The sequence below is a fragment of the Dichotomopilus funicola genome (assembly GCF_033296635.1).
Source record: "Dichotomopilus funicola strain CBS 141.50 unplaced genomic scaffold C8A04scaffold_45, whole genome shotgun sequence".
NCBI classification, from domain to species: Eukaryota; Fungi; Ascomycota; class Sordariomycetes; order Sordariales; family Chaetomiaceae; genus Dichotomopilus; species Dichotomopilus funicola.
In genome coordinates this window covers 168,012-194,835 of record NW_026944066.1, presented here as the reverse complement: position 1 = coordinate 194,835, position 26,824 = coordinate 168,012, and the positions used below count along the sequence as shown (strand labels likewise).

General features: G+C 54.9%; 9 protein-coding genes across 9 annotated transcripts; 4 read left to right on the top strand and 5 right to left on the bottom strand.

The window, feature by feature from the left end:
* Positions 1 to 21: 21 nt before the first annotated feature.
* On the bottom strand, positions 22 to 4,561 carry C8A04DRAFT_30018 (P-loop containing nucleoside triphosphate hydrolase protein; the record flags this gene model as incomplete). The annotated part of the gene is made up of 4 exons (XM_062781226.1): positions 22 to 1,413; positions 1,469 to 1,765; positions 1,842 to 4,304; positions 4,415 to 4,561. 4 exons carry the CDS (start codon positions 4,559 to 4,561, stop codon positions 22 to 24), a joined length of 4,299 nt encoding a protein of 1,432 aa, XP_062635759.1.
* Positions 4,562 to 5,583: 1,022 nt separating this feature from the next.
* On the top strand, positions 5,584 to 8,286 carry C8A04DRAFT_30017 (uncharacterized protein; the record flags this gene model as incomplete). The annotated part of the gene is made up of 2 exons (XM_062781225.1): positions 5,584 to 5,625; positions 6,058 to 8,286. The coding sequence occupies 2 exons, from the start codon at positions 5,584 to 5,586 to the stop codon at positions 8,284 to 8,286; spliced, it is 2,271 nt and encodes a 756-aa protein (XP_062635758.1).
* Positions 8,287 to 9,744: 1,458 nt separating this feature from the next.
* C8A04DRAFT_30016 (uncharacterized protein) lies at positions 9,745 to 10,919 on the top strand (the record flags this gene model as incomplete). The annotated part of the gene is made up of 3 exons (XM_062781224.1): positions 9,745 to 9,832; positions 9,906 to 10,279; positions 10,362 to 10,919. 3 exons carry the CDS (start codon positions 9,745 to 9,747, stop codon positions 10,917 to 10,919), a joined length of 1,020 nt encoding a protein of 339 aa, XP_062635757.1.
* A 1,096-nt stretch (positions 10,920 to 12,015) lies between these two features.
* C8A04DRAFT_30015 (uncharacterized protein) lies at positions 12,016 to 12,738 on the top strand (the record flags this gene model as incomplete). Its single annotated transcript, XM_062781223.1, has 1 exon — positions 12,016 to 12,738. The coding sequence occupies one exon, from the start codon at positions 12,016 to 12,018 to the stop codon at positions 12,736 to 12,738; it is 723 nt and encodes a 240-aa protein (XP_062635756.1).
* Positions 12,739 to 13,072: 334 nt separating this feature from the next.
* Positions 13,073 to 14,163, bottom strand: C8A04DRAFT_38334 (uncharacterized protein; the record flags this gene model as incomplete). The annotated part of the gene is made up of 3 exons (XM_062784204.1): positions 13,073 to 13,471; positions 13,543 to 13,940; positions 14,010 to 14,163. 3 exons carry the CDS (start codon positions 14,161 to 14,163, stop codon positions 13,073 to 13,075), a joined length of 951 nt encoding a protein of 316 aa, XP_062635755.1.
* Positions 14,164 to 15,703: 1,540 nt separating this feature from the next.
* Positions 15,704 to 20,214, bottom strand: C8A04DRAFT_13279 (uncharacterized protein; the record flags this gene model as incomplete). Its single annotated transcript, XM_062777650.1, has 8 exons — positions 15,704 to 16,334; positions 16,401 to 16,471; positions 16,679 to 16,843; positions 17,053 to 17,532; positions 17,626 to 17,935; positions 18,612 to 19,763; positions 19,970 to 19,987; positions 20,039 to 20,214. The coding sequence occupies 8 exons, from the start codon at positions 20,212 to 20,214 to the stop codon at positions 15,704 to 15,706; spliced, it is 3,003 nt and encodes a 1,000-aa protein (XP_062635754.1).
* A 531-nt stretch (positions 20,215 to 20,745) lies between these two features.
* C8A04DRAFT_30011 (uncharacterized protein) lies at positions 20,746 to 21,780 on the top strand (the record flags this gene model as incomplete). Its single annotated transcript, XM_062781222.1, has 4 exons — positions 20,746 to 21,275; positions 21,331 to 21,380; positions 21,441 to 21,641; positions 21,746 to 21,780. 4 exons carry the CDS (start codon positions 20,746 to 20,748, stop codon positions 21,778 to 21,780), a joined length of 816 nt encoding a protein of 271 aa, XP_062635753.1.
* An 83-nt stretch (positions 21,781 to 21,863) lies between these two features.
* Positions 21,864 to 22,931, bottom strand: C8A04DRAFT_30010 (HIT-like domain-containing protein; the record flags this gene model as incomplete). Its single annotated transcript, XM_062781221.1, has 2 exons — positions 21,864 to 22,774; positions 22,859 to 22,931. The coding sequence occupies 2 exons, from the start codon at positions 22,929 to 22,931 to the stop codon at positions 21,864 to 21,866; spliced, it is 984 nt and encodes a 327-aa protein (XP_062635752.1).
* Positions 22,932 to 23,906: 975 nt separating this feature from the next.
* C8A04DRAFT_30009 (uncharacterized protein) lies at positions 23,907 to 25,193 on the bottom strand (the record flags this gene model as incomplete). Its single annotated transcript, XM_062781220.1, has 1 exon — positions 23,907 to 25,193. The coding sequence occupies one exon, from the start codon at positions 25,191 to 25,193 to the stop codon at positions 23,907 to 23,909; it is 1,287 nt and encodes a 428-aa protein (XP_062635751.1).
* Positions 25,194 to 26,824: the final 1,631 nt, after the last annotated feature.

Genomic DNA, 26,824 nt, shown 5'->3' with positions numbered 1-26,824 from the left:
TGCCATGTTAGCCCCCCGTTTCTACGACTGACCCTCCCCCTCCCTCCTATCACCCCCAAAATCCTCCGCCGAAATCCCCGACGCATCACACATCCCCCTAAACACCCCCGTCCCCCCTTCTCCCTCCCACAACGCCCTCGGATTCCCCAACTCCACAATCTTCCCCCGCTCCATAACACACACCCGATCATACAACAACACCGTGCGCAGCCGATGGGCAATAGCAATCAGCGTCTTGCCCTTCAGCCCATTCGCAAGAGTCTCCTGAATCCGTGCATCAGTCGCCGGGTCGACACTGCTGGTCCCTTCATCGACGAGGACGATGCGCGTGGATCGGAGCAAGGCGCGAGCTAGGGCGAGAAGTTGACGCTGGCCAAGCGAGAGGTTAAGACCTTCTTCTGAGACGGGGCCGTCGAGGGTGATACGAGCGGTGTTGTTGTTGTTGCTCCTCTTGTTGGTTTCATCTGTCTCGGAATCCGAACTGTCATCCTCGACGTTCTTGAGGTCCTCGACGCTATCTGACCTCGGAAGAAGATAAGCCTGCCGCAGGACGTCCCACAACTCGAGATCGGTGTGCTTATTGAACGGGTCAATGTTAGAGCGGATAGTACCCCTGAATAAGGTCGGGTCCTGCGGGATGATGGCCAGCTGTGAGCGCAACTCGTGCAGGCCGATGCGACTGATGTCGACGCCATCAATCTGGATACGCCCGCCCGCAAGCTCCGTCAACCGGAACAGGGTTGAGAGAATCGTGCTCTTGCCAGCTCCTGTGCGACCGACAATGCCGATGCGCTCGCCGGCACGAATGTGCAGGGAGAAGTTGTCCACAACAAGGGGCAGTTCCGGACGGTATCGCATCTGTACAGCCTCGTAAACAATCTCCCCCTTTTCTGGCCATGACTCCCGCACCCGGGGTTCGCACTCCAGCGGGGCTTCCTGCGCCAATGTCGAGGTATACTGATGCAGACGCTCGGTGCTGCACATGGAGTTATCCACCTCGGCGAGATACTTGATGGTAATTTGGATAATGCCGGCCACGCTCAAACTGTAACTCAAGATCAAACCACCAATACTTGGAGACACCGATAGACTGTTCGTCACCACCAACACCCCCGTCACAAAAGTCAACAGGCCGCCGATGTTGTCCAGTCGGACCGACAGCCAGCGCTGGCTAGCAAATGTCAGGAAATATGCGCTATCCATATCGTCGAGCGCGCGATGCACCATGCTGACAAATTGTTCTTCACGGCCATACGCCCGGATGCACGCCGTGCCCAGGAGGGCCTCGCTGAAACGGGCAAAGACGGCACCGTCAAGAATGGCGTGATGCCGCTTGAGCTCACGGGCGCTCCGTCGGTAGTAAGAAACGCAAAGGGCAAGCAAGACGGTGCAACCAGCGAGGGCAATGACAAACTATGAATGTTAGTAAAGCAATTTACCAAGCAATCGGGCGGTTGTGATGGCTCACGTAGTAAAAATACGCAATAATCAAACCAAACACGCCCAGCAGCGTGCTCAGGACGATCAAATACTGCCGAAAGGCGTCCGTCAAGTTGTTATCCATGGTGTCGACATCCTTCGTGAACCGATGAATAATCCTCCCCAAGGGTGTGGTGTCGAAAAAGGACATGGGCGCGCGGAGGATCTGCCACATGGCCTCGTTGGACATGGCCCGACTAGCCGTGGTGCCTACTGTGGTGGACACGAGGGAGAAAGCGAATAGAAGCACCCCCTGAATTACACCGAGCGCTGCGTAGATGCCGATCTGAAGTTTCTGTCGTTAGATCCAAGTAACAACACGAAAAGGGGGGACGGTGAACGGGAAAGGTAGCGTTACTTACGTTCGCCCCGCGGCTTAGCCCATATGTGTCAGACACCCACCATGAGAGCCAGATGCTCGTCAAAATATTGGCCGCCCGGAATAGGCACAACAAAACCAATACCGCAACAATGCTGAAGAGGCTGCCCGAGGCCCGCATCCAGGCCACGTAAACAGCCCACGACACACTGTCGACAACTTTGACATCTTCTTGCATCAACTGCTTGGCGGTGCCTTTTGTTTCCACAGGGCCCTCTCGTGTCGTGTTTTCCCCCGATCCGGAGGACGTCCCTTTCCCCTTTTCCAGAGCTGTGTTTTCCTCCCCTTCTTCTTGATCCTGCTCTCCATGTTGACCACCCGTTGAAGCAAACATTTTCGCAAACCCCTTGTTCCCGTCCATTAACGCCTCATACGTCCCGACCGCCTCGACTTTTCCATCGACCATCCACACAATTTGATCGCATCTCGAGACAAAATGTAGCTGATGTGTCGCCAAGAACCGGCACTTGTCCTTCAGCAGGCCACAAATCGCCTGCTCGAAAATATGCGCACCCACATGCGAGTCGACGGCCGAAAGCGGATCATCCAACAAGACGATCCCAGCATCCGAGTAAATCGCCCGCGCAATGTTGATCCGCTGTTTCTGTCCACCTGACAGCGTGATGCCCCTCTCGCCAATCTCGGTCTGATCCCCATCGGGTAGCGCGTCAAAGTCGGGTAGTAGGGCACACGCCCGGACCACATCTGCGTAGAAGCTGGGGTCATAGGTCTTTCCAAACAGAATGTTGTCGCGGATGCTGGCGTTTTGGATCCACGCGTACTGGGGGCAGTAGGCGCGGTTGGTGGCGAAGCGGGTGTGGCCGCCGGTCTGGCGCATGTCGCTGGCGAGCGCGCTCAGCAGGGAGGTCTTGCCGCTGCCAACGGTTCCGATGATGCCGATAAGAGAGGAGCGTGGGGCGTGTAAAGTAATGTTTTGGAGACGAAAAGGAGTTTCACTGTTGGCTTCCTTTTTTTCGTCGAGCTGTTGTCCCTGTTGTTGTCCGGATTCCGGAATCGCTGCGTCAGGGGCTGCCCCTTTTTCTTTACCTGGCGAGGTTTGGGCCCGGAAACGGTCGGGCCGCAACCGATCCAAGGACACAGACACTGCTCCCGACTTTTCTTTCTTTGCTTCCGACTTCTTCGATGCCCCCTCCGACGGCTTCTTGGCCTTGGGTACCTCTTCCCACGTAAACGAGGCGTCCTCGAGACACACCGCATCCACCAAGTCCGGCTCCGGCTCCGGCGGCTTCGCAGCGTCTTCCGCAAGCAAGAACTCTTCGGTCCGTTTCAGAGCGGTATAGGCATCGATAACGTACCCAATCGCCACAGGTAGCCAGTTCATAGGCGTCCGCAGCCCATTGAACAACGCCAGGGACGAAAACACTGTGGCTGGCTCCAGGTCGTGCGAAGTTATAGAGTACACAATGAAGGCCGTCATGTTGGAAAAGATAGGCAGCGCCATTGACACGGCCCCGATTGCACTCTTAGTCGCGTGCCATGCCTGCAGTGCTTTAGTTTCCGACGCCCGAATCGGCTTGAGCCGCTGTAGGAAGAAGGCCTCCCAAGCAAAATACTTGACGAACCGGATCCCCTGTAGCAACTCCTGAGTTAGACCCACGCGGCGGTCGGTAATGTGGTTAATGGCGGCCCGGCCCTTGGTCAGCGGCTTCATCATCTTGGTGAGGGCGTAGAGGCCGGCAACCAGCACGGCCACTCCCGCGAGCGAGCTGACACCGAGGTTGACGATCAGAAGGGCGACGGTGAGAACGATTTGGAACGGCGAGGTCCAGATCAAGTGAAAGACACCACAGGCCTGTTCGATACGGGCCGCGTCAGTCGCGATGAGGCTCATGATGCGCCCATTGGACCAGCCCTCGGAGTCATTTTTCTCGTCCTTCTTCTTCTTCTTTTCATTTTTCTTCTCCTCGCCTTGGGGACCCTCACCGCCCTCCGTTAGGTGCTTCAACCCTCCGGCCTTAGCTCTCGTAGAAATGCGTAGAGACTTCCCAAAAGCTAGAGCAATAATCGCGGCGCGGGCTTCCCCTCCCATCCTCATCCCGCGGTAGTCAAAGTGGCCGAGCGCGAAGCTCTGAATCACCTGCATCGCGCCAATGGCAATAACATATGCCATACCCACCCCAACGCTGGGCCGGTTCCCATCGCCGAGCCCCAGATTGGAGTTGTACACATCCTTGGAAAAGGTAATCAGGTACCGCAGCACAAACGGGGCCAGTACCTGAGTGATCGCAGCCAGCAGCTGGCAGATGCCACCAACCCAAAAGTCCACCGTAAAAGTGTCGTACAAGGCCCAGGCCAGCGGGAAGCGAGTCTTAGTCGCAACCCGACGGTTGAAAGATGCTTCGAGCTTTTGATGCAGCGCTGCGGCGCTTCGGTCTTTAGGGATGAGCCAGATGTCGCCTCGTTCCAGTGGTCGTCGGTAGCCTACCTTTGAGGGTGTCAGTGAGGAATCGATGCTGGGTTGAATACAACACGGGAGAATGAGGAGTGTCTATGAAATGTAGCGAATTCTCGTTGATGGATAAACATAGTACATACACTCATCAATGGGCTGAGCCACGCAAAGCTAAGCAAGGACCAGAATCCGGCATTTTCCTCTCGAGAAACCTGCCGTTCGCTCGGAACCTCGGGGATCTTGCCCGAATTGCGCCAGCGAAGAGGATTGAACCGTCCAAGATTGGCCATGGTGACGGCGGCCGATGGGACGAGGGCAGGTCCGTTTGTTTAGGACGAACCTTAGCCAACAGAGGTCTACCTATGTTTGATGCTTAAGTTGAACTTGGGGGTTGACAGGTCACTGTGCCGGAGGCTACAGGTGGAAAACACGTGCTATGATGCAAGCCAGGTTTGTTCCTTCCCGTTTGTCCTCTTTCCCTATATTCTTGGCCCCCGTCCCTGTCTCATTATTTCCCGCCCCTTTCTCCGCCATTTGGTTGACACCGTCGTTCGATTGTCCAAACTCAAAAGTCGGCCGCGTCATGATTCAATCGACAAACAAGTTCCCCCTAGTTCTCACTCCGAACCCACGATTTTCCAAGTGCCTTCCTGACTACGACTACAAAAGCCATATTACGCGTTTAACAACACTCAGATAATGTCCTCTCCGCGCTTGCGTGCTCCAATACGTACGCTTTGCAGCCTTTTTTGGCCACCCAAAATCCCGAATCAATAGGCGAATACGCGATCCCATCCAAAAAGGAAGGTCATTGCCATCTGTGACTGGTTGAAAGGGGGGGGCCAACTGCCATGTCCCAACAAACGTGACAGGACCCATCATGCACTGTCACAGGGCTGTACGCTGATTCGCTCACGACACCTCCAGGTGTGACTTTGTGACCTTGCATACAGATGCCCACTCTCCCTGACCAGCGTCGAGTCTGGACCTGGACCGCTGTATGTACAAGGAGGGAAAGCGACGAGCAAACAAGCAATACGGGCCGGACCAACCACGGAAATAAGATTTTTCGAGGCGGGGGACAAGTCACGACAACAAGGACCGATTTCGACGTAGGTGAGTCTGTCCGGGATTTCAACCGAGATTCCAAGACCTGGCAGCATGCGGTCCTTCATCTGGCTTGCGTGAACCAGCGTGATGACCGCGGGTGGGTACTGTACCATCGATCTGATCCTGTTCCGAAAACATCGATAGAGAGAGCCATCGTTTACTACGCATGTCTGACGCGTACCGTGTACTTAGGATTGGGACAATGGCGCAAGATTCTGCCTTCGGGACGTACACGGAGGTCAAGGTTGGATGGGTAATTCATTCATAGCCGTCCCAAGGACACAATTGATTGATATCCTGGCTTGATTGCGCTTTCAATCGACTAGAGGTATAGTGCACGATATCAAGAATAACTATGGACGACAGAAATTGGCCAGAGTGCCGAGTGGAAGTCAAGCTCGGACTCAAAATAGGTATGTATGTGGGGCTTTTACTTTTCGAGACTGGTTTCGCCTGGCTGCATACAGAGGACTAAGAAGCTGACCATCGTCGAGTGTCGGCTACTTGCCAGTGGCACATCAACGAGAAGCCAGGTAAAAACAGGCTAACGAATCTATACATCGTGCCACGCTCCATTCATGTCCAAGAAACTCGGGTTCGTCAAGAAGAAACACACCAAAGCGCTCCGCAACATGACGGAATTTTCATCTCCCATCTCACCCCCTTTCCGTCCAAGCCATACTCCCCCGGCCCGCGTGATGCACCCGAATCGTCCGAATTCCGGGCCCACCCGGCATTGCCCACGAGCCTGGTCATCCCGACGACCCGACCGGACATTCTACTCCAATTCTTCAACAATTGGCTCCAAGGCGATCGTAACGGCACCCCTGCTGGAGCCGCCTTCCTGCTGCCAAACGAGAGCGGGTACGCGGCGCACTCTAATTTTGTGGCCGATCGATTAGCCGGACCCAGCGTTGTCTTTGCGCCGCAAAGCTTCCTTCTCCCTACGGTTCCGATCACGCCATCATCCTCCAGCCCGGGCAATTACCACCTTCCCCAGGCGTCGTCCGATGATGGTGAGACTCCCCGCATCCGCGGCGGTGACTCCCTAGTGCATGCGCTTGAGAGCGCCATTGGCGCGGTCTGCTTCCCGACCCGTACGGGTCCGGCGCGGCTGCAGCTGCAGGATGTGGAGCAGGAATTAGACCGGCGTCTGTCCCTGCCTTGGCTTCTGCCCCCGGACCGTCCGCCGCGACAGCGGCGTGTGTGTGTCGTATTGGACCCGATCAGCCCCCATGTTACCCGAACTCGGTGGGAAGGGACCGCAGCCGTGGGCGTCAAAGTCGTCATTCTCAGTTCTGGCTCATGGTGGACAACCGATGTTGACAAGCAAGGGGAAGGCGAAGGAGAAGGGTCTTATCCCGACCTGGACCACCTTCGTGAAGGTTTTGTGTCTATTGATCTGACGCCGGACGACGGCCTCACCCAACGAATCGTGGACGCGGTACGAGCGTATCCCCTTCCGATCGACGGCCTCTTTACCCCTACCGACGCATATCTCGTCAGTGTCGCCCGCGCCGCAGGAATCCTCGGCCTCTTAACCAACGGTCCCAATCCCTTCGGTTTTGCAACCGACAAGGCCCTCACGCGCCAGCTTGTCGATCCGGACTCAACCGAATCCTTCGCCGTCGAGTCACTCGTCGAGCTAGACGCACGACTGTCGTCCCAGGACACTACTGGCATCCGCTTCCCCGTGATTTCCAAGCCAGCGTTCGGCCGTGGCAGTCAGGGTGTGTTCTTAGCGCGTGACCCTACTGAGCTGCGGCGGGCAGTTGCCGACAGCCTCAAGGCTTGCCTTGACCACGGCACCCGCGTGCTAATCGAGTCGTATGTGGACGGGCCCGAGGTGGATGTCAACTTGATCCTCCGCGACGGGCGGCTGTTGTACGGGGAGGTGGTGGATGACTTTCCGAGTCCGGCCGAGTTATCTGAAGGGGGCCTGTTATCTGCTGGCGACAGTGCTAGTGACGGTGATAAAGAGGGGGAAGTGGGAAAAGGGAAACATCACGACGATGGAGGAAAGCCAGAAAGCAATGCCGGCCTGTTTGTCGAGACCCAGACGGTATTTCCGTCGAAGCTGCCTCAGGATGAACAGAACATGCTAGTTGAAAGCATGCTGGATGTCGTTCGCCTCCAGGGCTTCCACACCGGCGTCTTCCACTGCGAGGCTCGGGTCCGCAACTCTAGGATGAAATACGTCCTCCAACCGGGACAGAGCATTCCCGACCTACAACTCCACGAGGACCATCATCCGAATGAACAGACACCAACCCCCACCATGTTCCTCCACGAAGTCAACGCGCGGCCGCCGGGCTTCATGAGCTCAGCGGCTAGTCTCGTGGCGCAGGGCATTGACTTCTGGGTCCTCCAAGTGCTCTGCGCGGTCGGCGACTGGGAACGGTACGAAGCACTCGCTCAGCCGTTCCTCGTCAACCAACAAGACGACAACAACACATCCACGGACGCCGGACAGCAACATCAGCACGTCCTAGTCACCAACACTGCCCTACAAGTCCACTGGCCTCTAATCCACCGCGTCTTACCCACCGTCGCCCGCGACGATCTCCACTTCCACTTTGTCGACCGCCAAGACGAGTTGATCCCAGTGCTCGCCGAGCGCCACCCGAACATCGCACGGCACATTGCCAGGTACAACACCGTCGTCGTCTCGCGGAGCACGTACGGCAGTGAAGAACCGGACGCTTGGTTATGGGGTACCACGGCGGTGTTATGCGTGGATGCGCGGCGCGGCCGGGCCGATCTGTTAGATCTGGCGGTCCGGTTTGCGGGCGCGTATGACCCGATCGTTGAAGAGGCGGATCAAGCTGCTTCTTCTTCGGCTTCTTCGGCTGTCTCGGCAGGAGCCGCAGTGGTGGAGCGGCTAGAGCGCGCTAAACGAGTGTAGGTGCGGACCGCGGGCGGGAGGAGAGTGGATTACTCCGTACACGAGTCTGAGCGAGATAGGCTGAGGTGAGATGAGATGCGATGAGATCATGAGATGTGTGGGGAAAGTTGAAAAGGCGGGAGTGACTCGCCGCCGGTTGCAGCCAGAAGAGGTGTCAGGTGAGGATGCACGATGAATCAGCTATAATTCTGTCGTTAGTTCAGTAATTCAGTTTAGTTCAATCAAGTTCTCGGCCCTCGGGTGTCACATTTGCCCTTCCGGCACTTTTCGTTCTTATTGCGTATAGAGTTAATACGCTTATTCTCCCGAATCACGATCCGATGCATCCGCGGTTCTTGTTGCTCTTCCTCGAATCGTTAGCCTATCATAGAGAGAATTATACATGAAGAAATGATGCCCCTTTTGGAACGACCCCGGCCGCGGCCCCCAAAATTTAGGAATCTTTGCACTTTTAACACTGTAACGCTATGGTAACATTGCAGACGCTGCGATCCAGACACGCAGCGGCCCACAGCACTGCCAGCAGAGCTTGTTGAAGCTTGGTACGGAACAATACTACGGATAACTAACCCTAACCATGTGCGTCAAGACGCAACGCAACGTCCAAATCCCCAGAACACGGAGCAGGGAGGGATTGCAGGTTGCAATTTGGCCCCCAATGCGGGAAAGTCAAAATTAGGAATGGAATCCCTCGCTCATTGCCAATTCTCGGTCAGTCAATTCTCGCTCGATCAATGGATGGAAGAACGAGCTCAATGTATATTATGTGCTAAATCGAGTTTCCGAGACAACATTGCCCCTTTTTGATAATCGCTCCCATCATCCGCCCCACGGCAAATGGCCGGGTCCCAACCGAACCGAACCGAACCCTGCTGAGAACACGCGCAGGCGGGCCGCCTCCGAGTTGTAAGTACGCAATGTATGCACGTAGAATCCATCGTAGCCCGCCCACTCACACGCTTACGAGCTCGTCATATCTCAGCAAAAATACGCTGTTTGTGATTCCCAAGCGCGGTGCCGCGGGTGCGACCTATTACATCGACGAACCAGACCATGCTTGGCACTTTGATCCATCCATGGCACACCGGCTACCTAAGCGGGTGTGTGTGTCGTGGAACTTCCTTCCTTCATCGGTTCATCCCACGGTGGCGACAACAACAGATACGGATACAGCCAAGTATTTCGGCAAGGGCCGAGCCATCGGGGAGTAACGGAGTTTGGCCGCCCTCCTTGGAGGAATGTAGCATGTGCATGGGGCGTGATCCCTCCGGCTTCCATAACTTCCATTTATAGGTATATTTGTCTTTAACCCCAGTATTGACTATGGGGATAATTACTTGGAGTGTGTATCCTTGGTATCACAAGCAAACCTTAATTGTTAAGCTGGATCCTGCCAACTCAGTGGTGTACTCTAATTATCACACACTTCTGTTTCAATATCACTTTCCTTGTCTTAATATGGGGCCTCGTGCGGACAACGAATACATGTCACAGCTCGAACTGGAACGAGTTCGGGAACGTAACCGGATAGCTAAGCGAAAATCAAGTAAGTTAAGTTCGAATCTCTGGACCTACTCTGGAATCTAGTTTGGATGCTAAGACGGCAAATTGGCAATAAGGAGCACGCCAGCGACAACAACAAGAAGCCTCCAAACAAAGCAGTGATCAGGACGTCTACGACCAGAGTAACATAGATCCAGCTCTCAGCCACGGTGACCACTACTATTCCGGGCCATTGTGCCCCGGCTATGGCGGCAGCCAACACAGTATACAGCAGGAAAACGGATCCTGGGAAGACTTTCCCCAGCTGGAGCATCACCATACCGAAGACGACGTGGCCATTCTTTCAACGCCAGGGACATTACCAGACAACACCTTGTCTCTTGTTCCATTCGACCATCTCGGTTATGGTTCGTATTCATCAGTCACAACGAGTGCAAACGCCTCAAGCTCAGATGTTTCTGCATTTCACGGACACGGGGTATATTACCAGGTATGAATTACCTCAAAGGAAGCAGAAAGCCAACCGTCCAAAAGCCATATCCAATCAACTAATCATTCTCCCATCTACCTAGCCTCCAGACCTCAACCACTCCCTCCAACCCTCCCCGATCAGCCCAACAAGCGCAGCCCTCCTAGCACCAACCCCAGCCCTCTCAATAGCCACCACATCCACCAGCAATACCACTAGCAGCAGCAGCACCACCCGCACCACCCGCACCAACAGCAGTGCCAACGGCAGTAGAAGCGGTATGCTCCACCTAGCAATCCGCACAGGCTCTCACGCCATCGCAGCCGCCCTCCTCGCAGCCGGTGCCCGTACCAACCAGCCCGATCATACGGGGGCTCTACCGCTGCACCTGGCTGTGCAGTACCGGCGAAGGTCTGTGGCCGAACTGTTGCTTGCGCATGGGGCTGATCCGGATGCTATGATGGGAAGTGCTGCTGCTTCTACTACTAGTGAGGGTTTCGGGAGTGGGGAAGGGATGATGGAAGATGGGGAGGATGGGAGCGGGGTGGTTCAGAGGGTAATAGAGGGCGGACCTGGGGTGACGGCGTTGGAGCTGGCGGTGAGGAGTCGGGATGAGGAGATGGTAAGGTTGTTGTTGGATCGGGGGGCGAGGGTGAGATGAGGTTGGATTTTGGGTGGGAGTGGGGGTTTGGGGGTACATAGATGGGGGTAGCAAGATGATAAAGGGGGGTTATGATGGAAATGGAACTTGCGAAGTAAGGTTAAGCATTGGCCAAGCGCTTGGCAGATGGGCGAGATACACAAGTACGGATACTGTGTAAGTGGGCTGTGTATCTGTGGGGGTCAAACCTTAAAAGGGACATCAAGGATTGGGTGCCTTCAAGTATACGAGAGACCTTGGCTTCTGTGCTGTACATAGGTAGTCATTATGGATTAACAGAAAATTTATCCCATATTACCCTTTCGACGTTCTGGTGTAGAAAATAACATGAAGAAACCATAGTATTCGGCAACAACACCCGTGCGGCCGGTCATTATGATTTTAATGTCTTTGCCCTACCGTTAAAACTCTTAGACACACACATATTTAAAGGCCGGCGTAGCTTTGTTACTCTCTTTCTGCAACGAAGTAGACAGGCATTTATACAGGCAGCAAACAGATATCACGCAGTGTTCCTTGCCCTTACCAAACCTTCAGTATGGAGTAATTAAAGGATCAGTAATTGAAGCAGCAAGATATCACAGCTGAGAATGGAGCTATGAGTGGGCATGTCATCTCTTTCTTGGACGAACGATATGGCCTCAGCGAATTTCAAGCATCATGGGTTTCTAAGTTGTTTGTGAAAACAACGCTTAGCCACCAAGAGTTTACTCTTTTTGTTTGATTTCCTTTCTCATGATGGGAATGGGGCTTTAGAAGGCGGGCTGAACCACGACCTGGCAGACTGAAAATAAATCCCCTTCCCTCCCACGGGTACCCTGAGCTTAAATTATCTTCCCATTCAACAACCCGCATTCGAAACAACATTTACCTCCTCGAATCAACCAGCCCTCAGATCAATCCGCCGCTGAACCAGCAAGGGCCTCGTCTTCTTCCAGTGTCAAGTCACATAGGTATCCAACCCCGCAAAGTTGCGAACCCTTTTATCCTGATCCGTACACTTTGCTAAACAAAATCGATGTATGAATCCTGCTGACTCTCTTTACTCTGTAGCGGCGCAGCCTACAACCTGTCAACTAGACTCAGTCTCGTCAAAATGGCCACCCAACAGCCTGATCTGAACGCGGTGTTCCGCCTCTGGCTCAAGTTCCAGGCCCCCCAGAAGTCCCAGGCGCGACGGATCCCGGAGATTGCGAAGCTCACCGATTTCCAACATTTTCCAGGCTGGCATGACAGGGTCATTCACGTCCTCAGACGCCTGGATCTCGACAAGTATATCCTGCGGGATGTTCCAGAGCCCTCTGAGCCCACGGAGCGAGCTCAATGGCAAACCGAACGCGCCGATATCGACGATTATCTCCAGAATATGATCCCCGACTACATTCTCTGGATGAATCTGAAGGGCATGGGCTGGGATATGCACGCGCAGAATCCCAAGAGGACGTTTGACCTACTGATTAAGTACTTTTGTAAGCGTAGTGATGACAACGACAACGACGAAAACAAACTGTTGATGGAACTTTGGGGATGTGCCGGTGAAGGATATGACGAGACAGCGCAATATATTACCCGCCTCAACTACCTTAGGCACCGTCACGCTGTCATGGGATACAAAATGGAGGAGCGCAAATACCTTGGCCCACTCGCAAGAGCGTCAGCGGAGACGTGGGGACATCCGTACGAGATTGGCCTTCCCAAGCTTGGTGACCCTAGGCTGACGTGGGAGGCAATCATGCAAAGGCTACAACAAATAGCGGTGGATCAGCGCACTATCTCAGTTACCTCTGCCATAGATGAAGAGGCCTACCTCAGGGTTTAAATCTCCAGAAGAAAATCAGGAGACAGAGAGCAGTGGGTGGAAAATGAGAGGGGGACTTGTAATTCATCTTGTTACCTTGGTAGCCAAACGAGAAAAAGGTCTTGCCATTCATTAACACGAAATCATTCCTAGCCCATGACCGACGTCACTAATCAACGTGACCCAAGCAATGTCTCTTTTCCCTCCGTCAATTTCAAGATATTTAAACGAGTTCTTGATTTCTCTAATTAAGTCCCAGCGCAGCCCAGTCGGCTTTCTCGATTGAGCTCAGCTAACTCAATTATCAACACCCACAATGTTGATGTCCCCCTAGTTGGATGGACCAGTATTACACCTACACGTCAACAGCGACCGCCACCCCGTTCCCCTTGCCCCCGTTATTCTCCCCCTGTGCCGGCGCTGGGCTGTACAACTGCTCCCCATTCTTCTTAAACCCCTTAATCACGTTCTGCCCAGCGGGTCCAACCGTCCACTTCGCAAAAGCGTCCGCGGTCTTCGGGTTGGGCGCCTTGGCGCCGACGAGCAGGTGGGCCGGGTTGAGCAGTGGGTCCTCGGCAGCGTCGGTCGAGGCCTTGTAGATGGTCGTGGCAGATGTCAGGTTGCTGGGTAGCGAGAGGAAGGTGCCGCGGTCGGTGAGGGTGTATTCATTGAGGAGAATGGCCGCGGTGAGGGCTTGGATGGGGAAGGCGATGTATTGGTGGTACCAGGTCGAGTAGGCGGTGGCCCAGGGGACCTGAAGAGATGGGGTTAGTTTCTTCACCCGGAAGCATTCATGCTTCTTTTGTTTTTTTTCCTTTAACATACCTGACCGATGCTGATCCAAAAGTCCGACTCCTTAATGTTCGTGGCCGATTTATCATACCGGCTCAAGAACCGCACAGGCGGCGTGGAGTTGGCCGCCTCAGCCTTCTCGTGCAGGTCTGAAAAGATGGTGTACACGTCCTGCTTGCCCGAGATGTTGCCCGGGTTGGACGGGGGCCCAACGAGGAGAAAGTGGTCGCGGAAGGCGTAGTAGCTGGGCGCCAACGCAATATCCTGCTCAATGGCAATCCGCTCGGCCGCGGGGCTGTAGGTGAACGCGACATCGATCACGGCGTCCTTGAGGTAGTTGATGCTGTAGGTGGTGTCACTCTGGTACCAGGCCACGCGGAAAGGCTCGGTGCCGTTGGAGACGCTGTCCTCGATGAACGCGTCGGCGAGGGCTGTTACACGGGGGTTTTGAGGTTAGACTTGGGAAATCCGAAAATTGACTGGTTGGGGCTTCAAATCACCTTTGATCAAACCACTCTGTCCGGCACCGCCGTTACCAATTCCGAGAAGAACCGGTCCCTTGTCGCCATATCCGCCGTCATACACCGCGGCCGGGTTGACAGCAGCACCAAGACATGGCAGCACAGCGGCTGCGAGAAAGCGACTCGACACCATCTTGATTAGTTCGGATGAGTAATTAATATTACAATTATCACCTGGTCTGCGTGTAAAAGAAGAACAGCAGAAAAAAAAAAAGCACCTCGGTGCTTCGTCGTTCGTGTCCCCTTCACGTCTTTATACGAATCCAGTAAACACACCCACCGCTCTCCCATCACACAACATCCCCGCAACAACACACGCAAACAAACCTGGTCCCAACCCCTCTGCCCACGGCCGGGCAAAAGCGAGACAAAACTCGCAAGCCTCCCCCGGCCTCGCACCATCCAAAACCGACAAAGCCAGCCCGTCGCGACCGACAAGCAAAGTGACAACAACCCGAAAAAAAAAAAGATCGTCCCACCCAAACCAACCCAACCACCAAGCCCCCGGGTCCACGACAGCTCACGATGACACGATCCGCTATCTCTTATTCCCTTTTCGGCCCAAGCGGCTGAGCACGTCGACGTCGAAGACGCCACAGATGAGCAGGGGTCCCGAACCCAGCGATGATCTGCGCCAGGGTCGAACGACGTGCCGGGTTTTGTGTGGCCTGGAGCTGGGCCTCGCCGATGAGCCAGCTCCCAGCTGGCAAGCCACCGAATACCACGCCAGATCACAACACTTTCATGGATCTGTCGACTGTCGTACGATGTGAAAATCTGTCGTACGAACTGAATTGATGCATGTCAGCAAAAACACAGCAACTTGTATGTATCACAAGTTAGTATTTTCTCTGATGGATCGATGCTTTGATTTTGCCCTTCTTAGCCGACCAATCGGGCGGGCACTGCAGTTCCCATTGGCCCTTCACGAGCTTCCCGTCGTTCCCGGCCCCTGGTCCCGGCGACCTCACCGGCTCGCGGGGCTGACGAGGGAAGTGTGATGGGCCTTTGCGGCTTTGCCAATCCCCTTGATATCTGACTGACAGATGAGCCGGAGATGGCCGGGAACGTGTTTTTCTCGCGCGGGAATTTCAGGATTCTGATGTCGTGTTTGACCATGTCATTTGCAAAGATTGGGATTTTTTACATACGTGATATGAAGAGAGTAGTAAACGTACTCTTCAATGTTGTTAATTAGTTAGGCAGCTCACAGAAGCGTTGGTATAACGGCCGTTTATTTTGACAGAAAAGTGAGACAGGTACATCCCACATGGCAACTTACTGCTACTGTACATGCAGATATACTAATAAGTACCGACCCAACGTGGGGTCTTGAGCAAGAGAGGCTCGGCTGGTTCCTCACGGCAGCGATGGTGGGGGAAGCTTGACAATTCACGAACTAATTCCTTCGTACATATTCCACCAAAGGCACGTGGGGGGAAGGGGGGATATCTTGTTCTCCACCGAGCTTCATGGAGGAGAGTAACTAGTTAGTGTACACAACAACTTGAAATAGATCGTTTTAGTTCAGATTCCTCTCAAATTCCTTTTTCCCTAGCCTCCATCCGACCACTGATTAACGTTACTCCTTTTTCCCATACCGTCCTGTCCCAACGCCAGCCTTCATAAGTTCATTCACTTACACCCCGATGTAATACCCCTTTTTTCATCTTCTACCGCTTACCAAGCCGCGGCAGCCGCACCGGCACGATCAAGAAAAATGACACGGTCGCAAGCACCGCGCAGAACAAAAATGTCACTCTCAGTGCCGCCTCATAGCTCTGCACGACCGACCCTTGGTACTTCAGCGGCAGCTCACGGATCACCTCCACAGACTTGCGCACTCTTGCCACCACATCCTCCTTCTCCGGCCCCGTGACAAACTCCTCCAGGTAATACCACAGCGCATTCTGCACCACCAGCGAACTACACGCGACACCGAGCACCTGGCCCAGACTGCGCCATAGCATCAGCGTGCCCGTCACGACCGCCTGCTCGCGTTGCTCCGACACCGAGAGGATGGCCATGAACGTGCCGGGGAACTGGAACCCAGACCCGGCCGCGCTAGGGAGCAGGCAGAGGATGTAGAGGAAGGTGGGCCAGCCGCGTTGCATAGAGGCGAGGCAGAAGGTACCAATCATCGTGAGCGCAGTGCCAGAGACGAGAGGCCACTTGAGCCGGCGGGTGTAGCTGATCAGGAAGCCGGTGGCAGTCCCGCACATGGAGGACAGAGCAGATGAAACAACGAGACGAAGACCGGAGGTGGTGGCGGTCGTCAAGAGGACGCCTTGGAAGAAAAGGGGTCTGCAGAGGGCAGGTCAGAAACAGTGCTAACTCCTGAACAAGAGAGTCCGTGGGCCGGCGACTTACACGTTGAAGAGAATGGCGTTGGACAAGAAGGCAGCGATATGGTTCGAGAATATCAGGTTCATGTGCGGCGACTTAAAAATAAGGTGCAACGGCATGATCGGCTTTTCAGCACGGGTCTCGACGAAGATGAACAGGGGCGCAAAGACGGCAAATCCGACGAGGGATGCAATCACGATAGGATGAGACCAAGGGAGAACGTTTCCACCAAGAGTCTGTACTTGTTAGTACGGGGGCCTATGATGCATGCATACGCTTGCGACTGCGAGTATCTCACTTACCAGTCCCAAGATGAGACTCGTCACTGCGCTGGACATCAAAAAGGACCCCTTAAAGTCAAACGTCCGCATCGCTTCACGCAGCGTCTGCTTCTTCCTCCCAGCCAGCCCAATGTCGTTCGGGACAACTAGGATCGCAACAGCCAAGCATGCCATGATGAGCGGGACCTGAATTCCAAACTCCCAGCGCCAACCCAGGTAGTCCGCCATGGCACCACCCAGAGCCGCGCCCGACATCGAGGCCAAGCCATAGGTCATATTCACATATGACTGATACGCACCACGAATCCTACATCAAACAGTCAGCCAGTCATTCTTCTCGTAGAGCGAAGACAAGGTTCATAGATAACTCACTCGATCGGTACGAGATCGCTGACAAGAATACTCCCCAGCGTCAACATCCCGCCCGCCCCCAACCCACACAACGCCCGAGCAAAGATGAAGCTCGTCATGCTCTGCGCCGCTGCGCACCACACCGTCGCGAACAAGAAGATAATCGTGCTAATCACATACGGCGGTTTCCGGCCTAAGGCATCCGAGAGCCCGCCCACCATGGGCTGGAAACTCGTCGAGGTGAGCAGGAAGGCCGTCGACAACCACGAGGCTGAGTTGGCGGCGCCAAAATACGATGTGATGACCGGGTGGCTCGACGCCATGATGGTGCTGTCGAAACACGCGATGAAATAGTTGGCGTTGATCTGCAGGAACAACAACCAGAAATGCGTTACCGAGACGCCGCCTAGATAGGGGTTCTTGCTCTTTGCGGGGTCGGTGCTGTCGTCGTCGGGGTCGCAAGATGGAGAAGACGAACGCTCGTTTTCACCCTCCTCGGTGGAAACAGGCCGGAGAAGGGGCGTCTCCTCATCCGTAATGGCAAGCTCTTCGTCTCCCGGAACCTTTCCATTTGGGCGGGCCGTGCTGGGGTGGCGTCTCCCACGGAATGGACTGACGGTCGCATCACGGCGCCGGCTCCGGCTGCGGCTGTGGACACGGGTGTTCCGGAGCATGCTGTGCTGGAAGGACTCCGGCTCCAACACCGGCACGGCCGATTGCACGGACCGGGATAGCATCATGTCTAGCTGGTTGGGGTCGATCTCTTCGCTACCCGAACTGTCGTCGCCGTCATTCCGAGAGCGCCGCCGGGATGACCGGGGGGGCCCAGCGGCGATCGGCTCGGCGCCGGCCATGGTGCCTCGTTGAGTGTCGTTGGGGGTCTCAATTGTCATCACTACCGCGAGGGTAGTGTGTGCACCGTGAGAACTTCTTGATGATCAACCGAGAAGTGAGAACCGAAGTTGCACGCTCGAGCGGCCTGGCGGAGCTAAGGAAAAAAATGTCAAGTAAAATCCGCCCCTTATCGGTGACTCCTCTTTTGCACTCTCCCGGCATTGCCTCTGATGAGTCTTCCTCCTATGTATTCATCCCGCCCCCGCAAAGGAACGGGTCCGCGGTCACACCGCATGCATCAATGGTTCCTCCGATGTTGCCTCCGCTGATCACGTTTGCGGTTCCGGGTCGGGAAGAAAGCGAGTTCCAGCCCCCGCAGATCCTTGCATGTGAATGGCACCAATCGTGAGCTTTGGGGTGGGTTTGTTTCCTGGTGGCCGCACCCGGCTCGCCGGCGCAGGGTGGGTGCCTCGAGGGTGCATCGCGTATTTTGACCCGCCAACCGACTGATTAGCGCCGGATGCTGCAGAACACGCAGCTGAGCCTAACGACCTCAGCTCGACCTCAGTCACTGGGCTTCTGGTGTAACCATTGGGATGGTCCCGCCCACACCACCACGTTGAAGAAGAAAATCTGGACTCTGATCATTCACTCATTCGGGCCTACATAATCATCGACGTGTTGAAACCAATAAACCGCAAGGCGCGGTGTTGCCGATCATGGCTACAAGAAGGCATCGCAGAAATGAGTCGCTATGGTGACTAACTACGTGCTTTGGCTTCCCAAGGCGGCCGGGACCAAAATTCCGGCTCCAGTGATGCCCCCATCATGACAAGGAGTCAAAATGACTGCAACTGGTGGCTGGGTACCAAATTCGTGCCGCAAGATGTCGTCAATGAACCGCTGCGTATCGGCTAGGTAGTCCTGAAAGTGCTGGATACAACCACCCGTGTAACCAACCGCGAGTGTGGTCTTTTCCGTGCGATCTGCGTCGGATGATGGAAGTTCGTCAGCACAGCGTAGGAGACCGATAGTCGATGCGGCGATAATGCCGGCGGCCCGTACTTCAATGGCCTTTGCGATACGGGAGAGGTCTGTAGCAAGCTCTAGCGTCCAGCTGAACGTCGCGTCCTCCGATTCTAACTCCTGTTCGACCAGCCGAAGTATCGAGCCCTTGGGGCTTCCTGGGTAAAGATGACTGAGGAACGTGGTAGAGAGGCCGAATCTCTCCCGCACTTTTCTTGGTAGTTGGCTTACGGGCAACTTGAGAACGCTTCCGTAGTAGTCGAGGAATATTAGACGCGCAAGTTCTCCGAGATATCGCCCAGCCGTCATGTATTCGAGCGGTTGAAACCCGGGGATCTCGCCGGCCTCGTCTAGCTCCGTATCCCATTGGCTGATGAGGCCGAGTTTTCGAAGCGGCGGTGCCGACCCCCTGATGCTCCATTCGGTATTGACGGCGATCTTGACATCGGCCACTTCCTGGCCAGGCAGGATACTAATCGAGACGGGCCTTTTACTTTCGTGTAAACTACTCAACTTGAGGGGTAAAGTCGCGTTGGAGCCGGTACCAACGATCAAGCCCATCGCAGCCTTCTGATGCGGTTTGGAGGGGAACTGGTAAAGAAACGACACCAGAGTGGCCACGGAGTCGTTGGCGATGGCAGCAATCTTGATGATTGGCATGCCAGGGGATTTATGCTTCTCATAACCAGCCATGAGATGCCCAGCAAGATCAAGGTTGGTCGTGACGGCAAACCCTTTACCCATCGGCATCAGAACAGCCTCGGAGAGTGACTTCTGCTGCATGGGGAAGCTGAATGTGACACCCATCGGGAGTTCAGCGTCGAGCAGGAGACCTAAAGTCCCGCACCCATTGGTAACCACTTCCGCGATCCGCCCTCCAATCCACGAGAAGAGACTCTCGGAGTTCTGGTTTTTGAGATGCTCCTGGATCGGCCATGACCGCTCAAGGAGGAGGTTCAACCGCGGAGAACCTTCGTTTGCCGGCGTCCCAGGTCGCTGGTTTCCCAGCAACTCGACGAACCCAGCACGCAAATTCGAACCGCCACTGAGGAGGTTGGTCAACACCCGCGAGGCGTGTTTAAGCAAGGTGCAGTGACTTACATATCTATTGCCAAGAATCTGCAACATGTCAGGCCTGTGTTTGTGATAGCTGCGGGGTTCTTCACTCACCGGCCATGATTACCCGCCGCAGAGCGTAAAATTGGCTCGGATATCGGTGTCGGTAAAAACTGGTCAAGTGACTCAGCGGATAATGCGCGGAAAGTCGACGCCAGCTCATCTGACAACTTGAACAGGGTCAAGGTATCAATCGCCAGGGGCTGCAGGAAATCATCAAGGCGCGCCATCATGTCGGTCTGCTCGAAATAGTAGTGCGCAAAAAGCTCTCGGCCATACCCAGAAAAAGAAGAAGGAAAATTAAGACATTAAATGCAACAGCTGGCCCATAAACTGCCAACAAAGAAGGAGCAACCACGAAACAAATGTTGTGGTTTGAGATTCAGATCAACGGAAAGAGAGGCACATGTTGCACCGTCATTTGGCCCACGGCTCCTGCCATATTCGGCTACAAAAAAGAAGCAACAACCGCAGAAGTGTACAAATTTGGGGGCGAGGTATTATCAAAAGTGTTGTTTCCTTTGAGTATCGCTAAACACTGGACTTCTCGAGCCTTTATTTGAGGATTACGGAACTGTCCTCGGGAATTATACCATCGCCGTCACATCCTAATGCTCGATGATTAAACGTTGTACCCAGACAGAAGTTGTGGTCTGTCAAAATGGCACGTGGTGTGGCCAGGATCCTTTATTCTGTAGCGCCCGCCCCATAATTTCATCGTCACTGCCTGCCGGTAACTGACCACCCCTAGAGGACCAGTCATGGGGCTGTCCCGAACCCCCAAAACAGGGTTCCCAGGCTTACACTACAACACACCAGACGTCGAGTCTTCTCCAGACACCCCCACCACCAGCGCCCTACAACGGCCCAAAATCGAACCACAGCTAGCACGAAACCCCGAGACTATTCGAATCACAGACTCTGTGATGGACGAGAAGCGCGCGCCGATGCCGCCGCCAATCCGCCGGGGCGTGAGCCCCCTCCGGGTCATCCTCGCGACCGGATACCTCGCCTTCGCGGCCGTCGTCTACCTCTGCTTCATGCCACGAGCTTCATTCTCCCACTTGAGTTCGGCGCCGTTTGACGAGGAGCCTATGCCGACAACACACGAGCTAGTCCCACTGGAGGCGCATATTATGAGCAAGTGCCCAGATGCGAAGGTGTGCTCTGTCCGCTCCACGTATCCCAATCAAACATCTAACAAGGACCAGGACTGTCTCCGTGATATGGTATTGCCAGCGATGCAGAAGGCCTATGAAAAGGTCAACTTTACGCTATCGTTTATTGGAACGTACGTCGTGCGGCGATTCGATTCCCTACATCTGCCACTGCTGACACCGTAGTAGACCGACCGAGCAAGATGATGGCGTGAAATGCAAGCACGGTCCAGAGGAGTGTATGTTTCCGGCTTCTATTCCTTTGCGCGTTTGTGGTATTTAACACGGGAAATTGACAGGCCTCGGCAACATCATCGAACTATGCGCGCAACGACTCTACCCCGATCCCAAGACGTTCCTCGGCTTCACAATGTGCCTGACGCGGGACTATAAGCATATCCCTCAACGTAGCCTGATCGAGGACTGCGCGCTTGAACATGCTATCGACTTCGAAAAACTCAACGAATGCGCCACCAAAGACGACGGGGCTTTAGGTGTCGGTATGCTACGGGACAGCGTCCAACGCACGACGAAGGTACAACAAGGACATCCACTCGTTACCAGGCGAGCTCTTTGACCTGCGCTAACATTTGATATTTCATAGGCTGGCGTAACAAAGAGCTGTACAGTCCGACTTAACGACAAGATCTACTGCGTTCGAGATGGTGGCAAATGGACGGAGTGCCCGTCGGGCCCGGAGGTCAACGACCTTGTGGTCGCTATCAACAAGTTGTACTACCAGTCCGCTTAAGCGGTTCAAACACATCGACCCACAAATCGCTAGCCTCGCCTAGTGTGTAGCATAACGTAACCGCGTCCATACCGGCCTCGTCATCCCCCTCCATAACCTCGAGCTGCGCAATGATGCTCTCGAGACCAACCGCTTTCCCCGTCGCCTGCGTTGCCCCAGCCTCCAGCTCCACGTGCACAATGTGGATGTGGAGATGGTAATACGTTGGCTGGTAGTGCACATACAGCTTGAGCTGGTCCGCCTCGATGCTCGGGTACACTTGCGTCGTTGCGTCCAGGAACTTGGTTTTCATATGTCGCAGCCAGGGAATGTGCTTCTTGCGCAGGTCGCGCAAGCTCCATAGATCCCTTCGCTCTACTAACCCCAGTAAGTGCAGCGCATCAACGGTTTTGCGGTCCCAGTTCAAGTCCGGCAGCAGCAAAAACCCTTCCTCGGGATCCTGTCCGTAAGGGGTCCGGTAGATAACGTCCTCAGCCTCTTTCAAGCCCTCGATAATGTTAAACGCCCAGTTCAACCGGCCCGCCTCGCGCTGCGCCTGAATAAACGGCCTCACATGGTCCCGATAAATGGCCGGCGTCTCGGTCACGAAGCGCACGCCCTGCTTGCTGTACTTCTTGATGTGTTTCTCCGTGCATGGCCAAATGAGGTTGATTTTGAGGTCGGCAAACTCATGGCTGGAGCTGGCCGGTAGAGGAATCGTTCCACTGCTGGCGAGGTACCAGTGATAGACGTCGTTGGCGCCCAAGTTCTGGATCGTCTGGAGCGTGGCGGGGACGGAGCCGAGATAATCTGGCGAGCTGGGGAAGGGTGCACGCTCGAGGATGAGCAGTGCTGGTTGGTCGTCGATGGTGCCGACGAGACAGGAGCGGCGGCCAGCTTGGTCTAGGGGGAGGTGGGGGTTGTTGTTTCAATATTTGTTTCGATTGTGATTTCATCTGTTTATTGGGTTTAAGGGGGGTCTCTTACCTTGTCTTAGCAGGCGTTCGAATTTAAATTTTGGCACGAGTGCCTCTGCTTTGCGTTTGTGTTCATCTGCCATGGTATTGCTGGTCCGTGGCTGAGTTTACTGTCGTTTTTATCTCTGGTGACCGCGGACGTGGTTGCGGTAGTGAAATCTCGGTGTTGGTAAACGAAAAATTGCCAGTGATACGAGTTTAATGCCGATGAAATGGTTTTTGATGTGTTCTGCAGTTGTTGCTCCCATTCATCCACATTGCTGCGAAACGGCTGCCCCGCGTAACCCCGCTGAAAACACAGCGGCCCGCCTTACACGTACCCCCGGTTCCACGATGTTCACGCTCCACAACAGATTCCGATCGAGCCCCAGAGTCCATGGGACCGGGTTTGACCTGGCATATGGTTGTCATATTGTCGAGCCGAGGACAAGGAGGTTTTGTATTCGACATTTCAGTATTCTCGTTTATTCTGAAGACCTAGGGAGGGAAGACACAAATCTCGGCTTCCTGGGCAAAGGCATGGTAAACGTAAACAGCTCAGGAAATAATATCGATTATACCAAGTCGATCGATGCCGCGGCGAAGACTAATGAGACACCTACGGTCATTTACCTACGGTCATTTCCACTCAAGGTGACGGCTAATAAATGTAGGTGGGTAACTGTATGTCTGCTAGATTTATCTTTTGTGTAGGGGAAATCAATCAGATATTTCTTTTGGTCGCCTAGCGTCAAGGCGCGAGGCGGCTTCTACCCTCCCATATTCATCCAAGTTCGAAAATCATTGCCATGAGCGCTCCGGAAAATGTGTTCAAATAGTTGATTCCAACTAGTCTTAACCCCTGTGAAAACATATGTGCACGCTCGCTCGCTCGTTGTATAACAGAAGAAACCAATGCTGAAATATCAGGGCTGTCAAATGGGGGACGGTTAAGGGCAGGGTTAATGTGTCGGATATTAGGTGAGGAAATACGTTTTGTGTTGGATAACGGATCGTAGTATGTCCGCTAAACCCTCCTTCTCGTCTCGCGCGGCGCGGGTCGCACAGCGTTGTTAACATCACCGCATCATCCTCGTGCTCCTCCACTCCAACTTGGGCAGCGCATCGCCATTAACATCATCCGTACCATCATCCACTTCTAGTAGTCCAGTGGCAGCGGCGGCAGTAGCAGCAGCCGCAGCCGCCGGCTTAGCTGCGTCCTTACGCATGCTCTGCGGGCGATAGCTCCTCCCACGCATACCATCGTCTCCCCCTATTTTTAGAAGTGCCTCGGGCTCTTCCTTCTTAACCCGCTCCATCTCCTTGTCGGCGAGTTCCTTGGTTTCGCCTAGCCGTCGCTTGATGTTGAGGATTTCCTCGCCGCAGTCGCCGTCGCGTAAGAATTGATGCGCGCCTTGCTCGCACATGCTTTGCACGTACTCCAAGCCCTTGTCTAACGTGTCGTATACATCCGCCGGGGCCGGCTTGCCATCCGGCCCGAGGGAAGGACTTGGGCCACCTGGCCCGCGAATCATCCGGGACCCGCTCGCTCGTAAATACATGTTGCCGCGTGTGGCGCGAGGCCCGCCCGCCATGCGGCGGGTGCTCACGAATGGAAGTGCGGGCTCGAGACTCTCTGGTTCGGTGGCTTTAGGAGATGAGGACGTTGGGGCAGCGGTGTTGTTGTTGTTGTCTGGTGATAGTGTCGTTGGCCCAAGGGGGTTGTCGTCTTCGTCTTCGGGCGATTCTAATTCGGCTAGCCGCTTGATCTGCGCAACCTTGGCCGCCATCTTGGCCTTTCTCATCATATTGCGTCCAGCACTGACAAATTTGACGAGCTCCTCAAAGAACATTTGCACATAGCTGTCATAGTAAACTATGATCATACTACGTGTCCGATATGTTGGCGGCGCGCCTTCAGCGCTCAGGACCGAACTAGTGCGTTGCCGCTTGCGAAGCGCGGCGCGGGCCCGTGCCTGGCCGGCCGCGCGCATCTGGCTTGTTTGTCGTTGCAGGGCGGATGGAGATTGCGAGCCAGACGGGCTGGGTGGTGATGGCTGTTCAGTGCTGGCCTTAGCAGCCGCGGCGCCAGCGGCGGCCGCAGCCGCCCGCTCAGCCGCTATGTCGGCATTGGATTGTGGCAGTGGGTCATTGGGGTGTGCTTCGGGTTCATCGCGTGGCCTGAGTGATTCGGTAGACCCTTTGTTTCGCACGGACTTAGGCCCGGTGTGGCCCGGTGAATTCGTCTCGCTTCCCTCGGTCAGCTTAGCAAGCTCGAGTTGGCGTTGTTCGATCTGGCCATTTAGCTCGTCGAGCTTGCGGAGCCAGTCTGGCACGTTGGCGATGAGGTTTTTGAGGGCCTCCATGGCGAGGTCCTCCTCATCCCCGCCGGAAAGGCCAACTCGACGACGTGGGTTTGCCGTGTTGGGCAGCGGATGCGTGCGTCGCTAGGTCGACACGCACCTAACGCGGACACGCTGACTAGGTGGCGGTTGTCTGTTTGGGCCCTGTAATGTGGGATGGGGTGGAGATGGGGGAAGCGTGCGATTTTCGCGCCAAAATCATCCAGTGCATGCGAGCGTGTAACGGGCGAGCGAGTCTTGTTGTTGATGTTGGGTCGCAGATCACACCAACAGCCCAACCTGAGAATGTACAACCCCTTAAATTAATTAGTGGGCAAGCGCGAAATCGGCCACAAAGAACGTTGGTAGGTTGTTGCAGTATTGAGAGTGTCGAGTGTTGAAAAAGCGCTATTGGTGTTCGTTATTCGTCCGTTGCTAGGGGTTGGAGGTCGATGTGAACGGAGGGAGACAAATGGTGATGTGATGGAGGTCTTGGGAAACTTTCTTCTCCGGAACCCCCAAATGGGCGCCAGTCGCGTGGGGATTGGGACCAGGGTGCCGCTGAGTGACAAGCTCAAGACGGGGCCGCCGGCTTGCCGTTCGATCTTCCCCGCCAAGGGTCCTCCTGCCTTTTTCGCACTCGCAGGTCAAAGCTCCTGTGGAACAACTGGCAAAAGCGCCTGGAGCCGGCTTTCCGCAATTTGGGGGATACCGAGGATCGCCCAAACAACAAAAAGTCTTCAAACTCTGGCCTCAAGATGTTAATCATCTAACGGGCTGGAGGACCGCTGCCGATTGCTCGAAAGTAAAAGAGAACCTAGGCGGCGAAAAAAGAAAGAGGTAAGGTGTATCATTAGACGACGCTGACGAGCATCTCCGCATCAGACTTAATTTAATGTACGTCTTGGAACGCCACCAAAAGACGGAGGGACTCCATGCCGGCGACTGGCGGCTGGTAAGCAGCACCGAGGGCATCATCGCCGTTCAGCGTCTGCATAGGATTCTGCACCTGCACTTTGACTGCGACGTGCCGATCACGGCAGTATAAAAATCGTATTATTAGTATGGAGTACACTACGGACGGCCAACCCCTGCTCTGCCTTACTCAGGCACGGCTGGCGGAGCCTCCTCGACAGCTTGGCCCATCGACGTGCTTTGGGTATCTGCTCTCGGCCGTTTCGCAGCCAGCTCGAGCACTTGGCCAGGCGTGCGACCACTCCCGAGAACCTGCAGCTTTGAAATTGCGAAAGGGCTGGGGTTTGTTGAGAAAGAGGGAAAATGACCTGGTTCTAAGAAAGGGCCAGGCTCGCCCTAGGCGGTCTGCACATCCAGCAGCCGAGCGGGGTGTTGCCCTCTCGGCTGCAAGCCGCCAGCGAGGAGGGGTGCTTGCAGACGCGGGAAGTCGCTTTTCGATCCGGCGAATCACCCGCCCTCAGTTGGAGCTGTCTCACACGTCCAGCGGAGGCGGGATTCCGACGTCAGCTCTCTCATAACGGGGCATCGATGAATGAGACTCTAGTGCGGTTTGGTCATTGAGTGGAGGACAAGGTTCGTCTCGCTGGCTTCTCCGGCATATCGCCTAGTCTTAGGTTGTATGGATTGGCCAACGGCGGCCGTTGTTGTTGACAAAATTACGCCCCAAGCTCGAAAAGAAT